This window comes from Aplysia californica, unplaced genomic scaffold (genome assembly GCF_000002075.1).
Source record: "Aplysia californica isolate F4 #8 unplaced genomic scaffold, AplCal3.0 scaffold00171, whole genome shotgun sequence".
Lineage (NCBI taxonomy): Eukaryota > Metazoa > Mollusca > Gastropoda > Aplysiida > Aplysiidae > Aplysia > Aplysia californica.
Genome location: NW_004797441.1, coordinates 1,208,546 through 1,219,320, shown reverse-complemented (window position 1 = coordinate 1,219,320; position 10,775 = coordinate 1,208,546). Strand labels below are relative to the sequence as shown.

The 10,775-nt window shown below is 36.2% G+C and overlaps 2 protein-coding genes across 2 annotated transcripts in view; one reads left to right on the top strand and one right to left on the bottom strand.

Moving 5' to 3' along the window:
- LOC101856263 (sperm-tail PG-rich repeat-containing protein 2) overlaps positions 1 to 5,133 on the bottom strand; it is a gene marked incomplete at its 3' end in the record, with an annotated part of 34,250 nt that extends 29,117 nt beyond the window's left edge. The window contains 4 exon segments of the mRNA XM_013082385.2: positions 1,417 to 1,566; positions 2,397 to 2,518; positions 3,628 to 3,786; positions 4,968 to 5,133. Coding sequence (XP_012937839.1) covers positions 1,417 to 1,566; positions 2,397 to 2,518; positions 3,628 to 3,739 — 384 coding nt within the window.
- Positions 5,134 to 5,168: 35 nt separating this feature from the next.
- LOC101856022 (short-chain dehydrogenase/reductase family 42E member 1) lies at positions 5,169 to 10,727 on the top strand. The gene is made up of 3 exons (XM_013082387.2): positions 5,169 to 5,371; positions 6,019 to 6,222; positions 10,388 to 10,727. The coding sequence occupies exons 2-3, from the start codon at positions 6,043 to 6,045 to the stop codon at positions 10,670 to 10,672; spliced, it is 465 nt and encodes a 154-aa protein (XP_012937841.1). The 5' UTR covers positions 5,169 to 5,371; positions 6,019 to 6,042; the 3' UTR covers positions 10,673 to 10,727.
- Positions 10,728 to 10,775: the final 48 nt, after the last annotated feature.

Sequence of the window (10,775 nt, the reverse complement as noted above, 5' to 3'; positions counted from 1 at the left end):
CCCCCCTGATTTCTTGAATATGTTCCCATCTGGTTACTTGCTGTTGCAATTTATTTGTAAACTATAATCTGTAAAATGCTTTATAGTAGGTAAAATTGGGCCTAATTCTTTAATGCAAAATTTTTAAATGTAAAGAACACCACAAGATGAAGCAATCTACCCACACACCACAATTGTGTAACATCACTGCCTTTGGTCTACACGCCTCCAACAGTGTCTTTACTGCGGCCAAATGGGAGGGCTTTACTCTACACTAGATATCTAATATTGCAATAGACCATGGTCAATCAGGTGGGACTTAAGGTAAACCAACACAATGTGGTAGACCTTCCACTAAACCAGCACCGAAGTATCTTTGCTTTTCTCCTTCCTTTTGTCATTTCTCTTTCCATTCTGCAAAGTGCTCTGACTTAAATAGGCTTACTTTGCAGAATTTATGACAAAGGGGAAACAAGCACAAAATAAACTGCTGTCCATACTGCCTCAGCTGTTCCTTTGGGATACAGTTGTTGGTTTTCTTTGATTGTTTCACTTTTACTCTTTAAAAAAACCTGAGACTCTTCTTTTTCTTTCTATCATTTCTTCTTTCATCGACAGACACAACTCTTAAATTTACCTTCTTTCTTCTGCTATGAAATGTATTTAGCATTGTAGTGATTGTTACTGATTTCAAATCACCTGGAAAATTCTTCCTTTTTTCTTCTGTCTCAAAACCAGTGCCCAGTAGCATTAATAAATAAAGCAGAGAAAAGATAAATGGACAGGTAATTACAGGCGACCAGATGTGATGCTTATGAGCATAAAAGGATACAGCAATTCAAAAAGGAAGGCCAACAGACACAACAGGTAGAACAACCTCAACAACAATTAAGAAAAGCTGAAGTAATTAGAAATGCAGGTAAACTGATGTGGACAAAAAAAATAGAAGAAACATAACTGGGGTTTCTTAGGAGACTGCTGAGAATAAAAAAGAAGAAAAAGAAATCAAATGAGGTCGTACTTGAAGTAGCCCATGTGGGATGCTCACTAATAAAAACAATCAGGAAAAGATAAATGCAGTTTTTGGGACACCTGAATAGACATTAAGGTCTTGAACATCTAGCTCTCACTGACAAAATGGAAGGCAAACGGGTCAGCAGTTGGCCCAGAGCAACCTACTTGAAGAACCTAAACAAATGGGGAAAGATCAGGGTAATGTGGAGTTTTTAAGAGCATCCAAGCAAAGGAATAAATTGAGAAACATGATCGCCGATGCCTGTCGCAGATATGGCATTTGGTGATGATGATGTGTACAAACATACTGATAGACTGATAGATGACTAAAATAGACAAGAAACAGGAGGCAGAAACTTTCTTAGTAATGAAGCATTATACAAAACAATGAACAAAATGTAATCATATCAAAATATTACTTACAAGGCCTTTTCCTGCAGCTCCCCTTTCAGGGGCAGATTTTGCATATCTAGCAGTTTCCAAATGTTTATGCACTTGGTAGGCTCCTGGACCTGGAGTCTCTGAGGCATTCTTGTCGAATCGTTTAGATCTGTTAGCTAGAGATGCTCCGCCCTGGAGAAAGCAATTGAAAAGCACAAATTATATTAATTTTATCTGAAATAACTGAGACCTTAGCAGAAAGAAAAACTGCATACCAACCTAAATACCGCCACACTATTTTTACTCCTTTCAAATCTCAAAGTTATATCCATGAACTACTTCATCAAAGATTTGACAACACTGCAAATCGAAAAGAAAAAGAAAGGAATACAAGTATATGAAATCTTTGACAACAATAATCATCAAAACCTTGAAAATCACACTGACAGAACAAACAATTCTACTTAAAGATATAATGCAATATTTCAAGTGTATAAGAACAAAAAAGAATCATAAGAGGAAATTGTCTTTTATTCAGCATAGAAAGACCATCTACACTTAACTCTGTATTTCCGTGGGAGATAAACCCACTATGCTGGCCCCCTTTTTGGCATTAAATGTAATAAAGACAAAAACCACTATATGGGATATTAAATCAAAACAAGTCAACCTATTTTGATAGTTCTTCATCTAATGAATGAACTCCCGATAAAAGAGATCTGTTTTCAGCAATTGCCGAAAAGTAATTTGACGCCGAAGTTGTCTTAAAGGAATGTGCCCGAGCCGCTGTCAGCGGCTCAACAGCACAGTGGTTCTGACCGCCAGCCGCTAGGAGCGGCTTGTTGGAGATAAAGAGTTTAGATATAATGTTACAAAAAAAAGCAAAGACACCAGTGGATTATCAGAGAAGGAAAAGATGGAAGATGGAAAGATGTGCCAAAGTGTTGAAACGGTGAAGTGACTGAGCGAGTATTGTAACAGGCAACGGGTACAAACAACAGGTATGATTTTTCTACATTTACCTTGACTCCATCCTGAAGCAAGTTGACATCATAATGTCCAGGGCCTGGTGCAGCCACAACCTGATCACTGACATTGAGAAATGTTTCTCTGCTTGACATGGATAAGAATGGGGCATAGCCATCTGGGAAATAAGCAAACATAATACATAAATCAGCGGCAGAGGACATTACTATGAATTCATTAGTAAAGCAAGTAATAAAAGAACAGAAGGAATTCCACCTGAAAAAAAAAAGAAACGGTCAAAAAGGTTGAAAACTTTTTTTTTTTAAAACTAGGATAGAAAAAAACTATTGTCTGCAACTTTTAGACTTCATTGCAAATTATAGTATGGTTTGTAACACCAAATGTTCCATCAGCAATTTCATAAGCAAACCCCATTTCTGCCGTTGGCTGACAAATCTCCTTTTTTTTTCATTTTGGCACCAACATTTTTTATTTGCTAACTCTAATGCCTGATCAGTTAAACTACTTGTGTGAAGAAATCAAATTAAAACTGCGACTAGTTTTTCAATAAATTATAATTAACACTTCAGAATAACTAAATTTTTAAATAATTACCCTGACAAAAAAACTATTTTTTTCGAAACTGCTCCGAAGAAGGGGAGTCGGTGGCCTATACGTTAGGTTCTCAGACTCGCAACCATAAGGTTGTTGGTTCAAATCCCGACAAGGACCCGGCGTTGTGTCCTTTGGAAAGGCACCTTACATGAATTTTCCTCACTTTCCCCTGGTGGGAATGGGTACCTAGCTATAAACAGTATAAGATCTCGTCAGTTTGTTAGTGCTTGAATGCTTAATCAGCTGCTTGCACTGTTTGCTTCTTGTGAAGCTGAGAATGTTTCTGAGTGTTCTTTGGTCTGCTTGGGTAATAATAACATAGTGTAAAGTGCACAGAGCTTGCTGAAGAGCGGGATTATATGCAATACAAATACTATTTATTATTATTTATTATTCAAGAAAAAAAATTGTTTTGTCAGCTGATTTGTCTCGAACCATTGTGTTCACCTTATTTTTAGAATGTCTGATCAGTACTCTCTCATGAGTAGTTTATCAATAAATCCTTTCTACACTAATACTGTACTTATCATAAACACAAAAAAGTAAAACCATTTATAAATAAATCTGAAAGAACAGAAATAAAGTAAAGGTGTGACACTTTATGACAATAAAGATACAAAAATTTAATGCAAAAAAATTGTTAAAACTATCAAATTTAAAGTAAATATTCACCTTGTCTTAGTCTGGTTTTGGTCACAGAGTCTGCATCATAGCTTCCAGGCCCTACAACATTTGGGGTGGACCCAAGTTTGAAGGACAAATCGCGAGGAGCACGGTCATACATTTTGAGTTGAGAAGACGGGCTGAACTTTCACGGACTTTATTTCCACTCTGAAAGCATGCCAAATAAATACATAGAACTAATTCTGTTTATACATTTGCTTTAAACAAATGATTACAAAAATAAGGAAAGCCTAAATGTTGATAGGTCCTTTCAACTCTATGTCTTTTAAGTTAACCAAAAAAGCATTGAAGAGTTTTTTTCCTTCTTATTCTGCTTTTACACTCCTATCACACAATGAATGAATGCGTGTATGCTTGAAAGGGCATAAGTGTGTATGTTTTTGTTCATGTGTGTGTGCGTGTGCATGTGTGTGTGTGTGTGTGTGTGTGTGTGTGAGAGTGCGTGTGTGTGTGTGTGTGTGTGTGTGTGTGTGTGTGTGTGTGTGTGTGTGTGTGTGTGTGTGTGTGTGTGTGTGTGTGTGTGTGGGTGTGTGTGCATATCTCTCTCTCGCTCTCTTCTCTCTCTCTCTCTCTCTTGCTCTCCTCTCTCTCTCTCTCTCTCTCTCTCTCTATCTGTATGTGTGTGTGTGTGTGTGTGTGTGTGTGTGTGTGTGTGTGTGTGTGTGTGTGTGTGTGTGTGTGTGAATGTGGGGGTGTGGGGGTGTGTGTGTATGCCTGTGTTTCTGGATCTCTAAGTATACATGTGCAGCACTCACACTTTTACACACACATTAATCTCTATCTTAATAAAAGTTAATTCGTAGGCAATGTAGATCTATCTTATATGCTATAAAGCAAATTTTTAAAAAAAAGTAAAAAACAGCCAAGTCTACCACCACCTGGATACCTAAAAACACACACATGTCTGTATACTAGAAAGGAACATTCTTAACCTCCTAAAGACCAAAACCAGAATATCTGTAGGCTGTAGGCCTATGCCTATATGATGATAATATCCTCTTTCATAGTGTTTTGTTCTATACTGTACGACATTAGGCCTATCTATTTTCATATTTTCTTCTCCTTAACTTATGTATGAGTGAGTATGCACGTACATATATGTGTGTGCCCTTTAACTGCTTTGCAATCAAAAGATAAGGTTGCACTGTAAGCAAAACACAACTTATTTTTGTGAAGGGAAGTTTGTTCCTAGAAATTGTTTGTAACTGTATCTCTTATCTTTTTCAAAAACACTCTTTGCCTGGAAACACATTAAACAGGTAAACTATAATGTAAACGATACCAAACCAACACAACTAAGCGCTCAACATGTGATAATAACAACTTACCTCACTCCCGATGAAGCTTCTACTCCGATTTGGAGGCGACGTCCGCCATGATGATTATTCCGTTACCACTGGAAACGAACTTCCGTGCGCAAAAGGGATCGATAAAGCTATGTCGCAAAGCCCTCCCTTTCCCGTTGCTCATGAGCATTTTTATGAATAAGATTTTATTTCAGTTCGAAAATATCTACTAGATCTAGTAACATTACTAACTGTTATATAATCTAAAATATTCACTCTTGATGAAAAACTAATTAAACTCGATAAAATACATTCTCTTTACGACAGCCGTGAATAGAATTGTGTCAACAACAACACATGAGACGGGAGTTTGTGCTTTCCGTTTCATCGTTGGAGAGAGACTGAGACGTTTGCATCAACAACTGTTATACCTTTTCATCGACACGGCAAGTTAATGCTTTCACATTTAGAGTAAATTTGTGGAAAAGCCCATTCTTATCCCACAGTAATGCCAAAGCTTCATTCTTCGGGGCTACTGCTGTTACTTTGGTGCTGTAAAGTGCCGGCTAAGCATCAGTACATCTTGTGTGTAGGCTGCTAGACTGGAGTAGAGTGGTTAACAACTACGGCTGAGCCGGCATACGTTCGCTGATGTGGTTGTCTTGAACTACACATTCCTATCTCCCATGACCTAGATAATAATACGGTAGCTGGAGGTTAATGAAACGATTTTTCTTGGTTTATTTAAAAGTTTATTAAGCTCTAAAATGAGTTGTTTGAAAATGGTAAAGTCAAAGTACAGTGCCAGCGTTTTACTTCTATTCTACACTTGAGCACATTTTAAAAATTCACTGAACCTGAAATGAGGCGTACAGTTATTTTAAATTGCAATTGACATTTTTTGCTCAACCCAATGAATAAGATTGTTGCTTTCTTCTTCTTCTTCTTCTTCTTCTTCTTCTTCTTCTTCTTCTTCTTCTTCTTCTCCTTCTCCTTCTCCTTCTTCTTCTTCTTCTTCTTCTTCTTCTTCTTCTTCTTCTATTCTATTCTTGTGGCATGATTGTAACAACAAAAGTATGTTCCTTATTTTCAGAGAGAAGTTATTTCAAATCACATCATGGTTCAGACAAGATCCTCTGCACAATCTAGAGACAAGGAAATTCATGTTGTAACAGGTGGCGGTGGCTTTCCCGGATTTTCATTAGCAAAGTATCTGGCACGAAAAGGCCATCACGTGAAGCTCATCGATGTCAAGGAACCAGTGTGGGATCTTGAAGCAAACATGGAATTCATAAAGGTAAAAAATAATATATTACATAGATCTAACTAAAACCCCGATACATAAATGTCGGCCTAGCTATTCAATGTCTTTCTGTTGGATGTACTGGCAATTGACTTTTCTACCTTGAATTATCTAGTCCAACTGTAATTCTAATCCAAGAATTTTAGCTGATTGTTTTTCAACTCCCAAAACTGGTCAGTTGTTTTTACATTTAAATTACTTTTCATTTTCATTCAACTTTCAGTTCATTATTTGAAATCTACTCTAGATCTAATTGTGTGAGTATAGAATAAAGTATAAACAACGGAGTCCACTTAAACTGAAATCTGCAAGACCAATAGATTTTCTTTGGTTTAGCCATGTTTTCTGTTTAGTTAGAAATTGCTCAAATAGTGATAATTATCAATAACATAGAGTCGAAAATGCCATGTTTACAGCAAATTTCACTTTAGGAAAATTTTTCCCCTCATCCACCTTTTTTTATATACATTTAGGCTGTAGGTTGTTAACATTTTGCTTTTTTATCTTCAACGTTGCCGAGTTACTCGATCTGCAAAACAGTATACAGAAGAGATGAAAGAGTAGAGAGAGAAGTGAGAAATTAAGCCCACTACCCAGGGGCGTCAAGAAACACACCACTGCCATTATGTGCTCATGTGTAGGGACTATATGTAAACTAACTTCGCAGAGACAATAGGCCATGGCCAACCGAAAGTCGCACGACAAACGTATTCGTTTTACTTGGCCTATACACAATGTGTAGGCCTATCGATGAGGGTGATGAAATCTCTGTTGGCCACATTTGACACACATGTCTCTTTCTCCTGTTTTGCTGTCTTGAAGCTCATAAGACTTTATGAATTGCGTTATGTGAGGTTTGCTAGTGAAAATTTAGTGGACATAACGCTCAAAGTTCTTTTCAGTTTAGAAATGTAAGCATTGATTTATAGTTTTCTTCCAAAGACCAAAAAGAAAAAAATCAGGAATTTTCTATCTTTTGCTTTTCCACTATTGTCAAATTAACCATGTTCCGTTTAAGCAGACTCCACTGTAAATGAGTATGTGGCATCAGTTAAGTTGATGTTTCCAGCTTTTTGCAGTGAACAGAAAGATATGTTGATCTTTCATTAAAGAAAGAACTTGATTATGTTTATGCAGTGTTGTGGTACAGTGCATTTGAGTGATGTAGGAAAAAACATTTTGACTCACCTATTGGTGGCTTGTTCCTCCATCAAAAGCAAAAAGCAAATACATAGCTGATTTACTCTCCATAGTAATACATGTTCAGGAAAACTGTTTTTCCATATATTTGATTGTGTGATCTAGTTCCTTGCTACACCTTGGAAGGAGAAGTTCTCTTTGATCATCCAGGTTTCTTTTTCCATTTGGAGTTGAAAGGTTCTGTTGATTAAAAAGAAAACGAGTTAGATAAACATAGTAGTAGAAAATGAACAAAATTCAAATATTTTAAGGAAGTGGTGGAATCAGGCGCTCAGTTTTTGGGCAAGTGGACTTATTGATATCATCTGAAAGCTTATTCATTAGCCTTGCTGTCAGTGAAAAAATATCCATCTAGCTTGAATAGAAGTCAAGATATTTGCGATTGAAGGAGGTGAGGTAGCCTGGTTTCAGTGATTAAATTAATGAGAAAATGGCTTCCAAAATTTTGTAACTTCAATTGCTTACGAGTCCTTGAAAACTAAAAATTACATATTTTGTGCCTTTACATAAGGGTTTCCAATAAAAAATTTATATGAAAATGTGTTTTCATATGAACAAAAAAAGTGTTTAGCCAAAAAACAAAATTTAGATAGAAATTGCCAAAATGGTGGAAAAGTGCCAGTTTCTTCTATTTCATTATATTGACGAGCGCCTGATTTCAACACAATGCCTCACAAACGACAAATTTGATGAGAAGGTTAACTTGAAGCAATATGTAAATACTAATTGTGCTGCCAGTCATTGTTTTGTGTTGTTTTTTTTGTCTTCTTCAGATTCAAGCCCTGGTTCTCAACACTGTATTTTAGAAATATGTTATAAGACTTATTTGACTTCTTAACAATTAATTTCTTACTGTAGATGTTATATGTTGTAAAACAAAGATTCCCCTCACCCCCTACCCCGTCCTCATCAACTGGCGAAAAGCTTTCCCTTATCCACCTTCTCTTCTTTCTTCCTCTTATTCCTCTTTATCAGTCCTCTACCCCTGCAAACATGCCATGTATAAATACATTTTACTTCCTTTTTCTCTTATATATTGTCATTTCTTATTTTCCTTTTGAATGCCAGTATCCAATGAAAATTTACAGTGTCACATAAGATTGAGAATTGAATGAATTGATGTTTTACAAATCTATTTGACATTAAATTTCTAGTGCAAAGCCAACATAGGAAGGAAACGGATGAGGAAAGAAATGCATTGAATATATCAGGGGGAAAAGGAAGTGAAACATGATTGTGGTCTGAGTGGTTTATGTTACCTCCTCTTCCCTCTGTAGGTTACTAATATCCTGCAAGTAGCATCGTTCACCTTTACCGAGGAAAGTGAAAAAAATGCTTGACATTCTCTGAACATTTGGTTTGCATAGGAAGCACAATCCAAAGAGATATTTATTTAAAAAGGCTGAATACAAAAGGAGATCTCTTCTTCGGGACTGATTCACTTTGCCTTAATGCCTCGAAATTGCATCCGTAATGATAACTATGAAGCAAAAGCCATGTCGCAAAAGCCTCTTCCCTTTTGGTGATGTTATCTTTGTACACACTTTGATCTTTCCTTTGATTTTGTTTGTTGTTGTTTTTTTTTGTTTTTTAATTTCTTCTCTTCATTTAGAGCATTTTATACTTTGTAGTTTGAATTTGTTGGTTTGGTTTGATAATTTTTGGGTTTGATTTTGATAACTTGTGAACCAGAAATAAAATACTTAACTTAAGTGAAGGAGATATCAATCAACCCAAAATTGTACACACATGCACAGTCACATGTATTCTCAGTATCACATGTGTTTTCTTGAATTGACTGAGACGCATTGTTTTTTATTCTTCATAGTTTTTATTGTGTGATTAAATTAATCTTAAATGATTTATGTTAAGCCTTTTTATTCATAGGAGTCGCAAAATATGCTTTGATGACTTTTTTGTTTCTTTCAACTGTTTTTTCCTTGTTAATGGTTCTTCGTCCATTTCATTTACTTTTTGTTTAGAGTTTGTATATTATTTAGATTATTGTACTTTTTTACAACTCCATGTCTACTGCTGAAAATTCTCAGGTGTTCATTTCCATTTTCTTTGCAATTAGCCTAAATATGGTATCGATTCTGGAAGCCAATAGCTCTGTTTGAAATTTGAAAGTGCTGTCTTGCTTTCTTACTTTTTCCCTGTTTTGTTATGAATCTTACTGTTTGAACTCCTAATAGAACCACTTTATTCTAAATTAAATCCTTGTTTTTGTTTCTAATTATCTTTTTGGTCTAAATTTAATTTCCTTGTTAAGATTTGTCTCGTTTTCTCTTTTCCCAAGATGCTGTGTTTTTTGGAGTTTATGTTCCAAATTAACATTACTATATGGTATTTCATGTATCTTGAGTTTCCATAGTGCTTCATCAATGTTTTTTTCTCCATAATATTATGACGTTCCTTTTCAGCTCTCCCAAAGCTTGAATGCAGTTCATTTTTACTAATTATGAACGTCTCTCAGATTGTTGAAAGTAATATAATTATGTATACAATAGGCGTTACAATTGTTATGAATATAGATATCCCGTCTACCCTGTAATATTCAATATTTTTGTTAATCAGATAATGACTAACTGATCTTGATTGTCTTGTGTGAAGTGCGCTTGCTTTTTCTTTTTTTATACATGTATGTAGCCAATGCTGTCTCAAATCAATATCAATGAAAGTAAAGTAATCTGTTTGCACCATTTTTTTTCATGGTAGCTAATGATGCCGTGTTGTTATACATGAAATATCATATAAATTGCAGGTGATCTGAAGGCGCCACTGGTAAATCCTACTTCTGTTTTCCCCTCTGTAACTTTGCCTGTCTGTCTTGCATTTCCTTGCACTATATGACCGTTATCGTGTCGATGTGCTTCTCTTTGCTCAAACAAACAAACCAAGAATCAAAATACATATATAAGTAAATCATAGTTAATCGTGGCTCTTCCCACGTCCCCAGGGTAGTATCTGTGATGACAACCAACTGCAGAGCGTGGTGGAGGGCGCCAGTGCAGTCTACCACATGGCGTCCTACGGCATGTCAGGCCGAGAGCAGGTTGGACATCATCCCTCTCTCCCTCTCCACAATCGCATAGCTTTTGACATCATTTGCTTTCTCTCCATGACATCTTGTGCTATCTTTTTCATCATCTCCACCACCCCCACCCCTCCTTTTTTTTCCAACCTCCATTTTGTCCCTTCCCAAATTTCTGGATCAGTTTCTGAAATAGTGTGCTCTCACTAATTGCCACACACATGTGCACTCACGGATTCACACACGCCTTACTCATGATACACACAACTGCTCATTCACTTTCTCTTTTACTCTCTCTTTTTCTAGCCCCCCC

Excerpts from the sequence above, each read along its gene's own strand:
- LOC101856022 (XM_013082387.2), top strand. The coding sequence starts at position 6,043 with ATGGTTCAGACAAGATCCTCTGCACAATCTAGAGACAAGGAAATTCAT. Across the intron at positions 6,223-10,387 it reads CAAACATGGAATTCATAAAG|GGTAGTATCTGTGATGACAA; the intron begins GTAAAAAATAAT and ends CCACGTCCCCAG.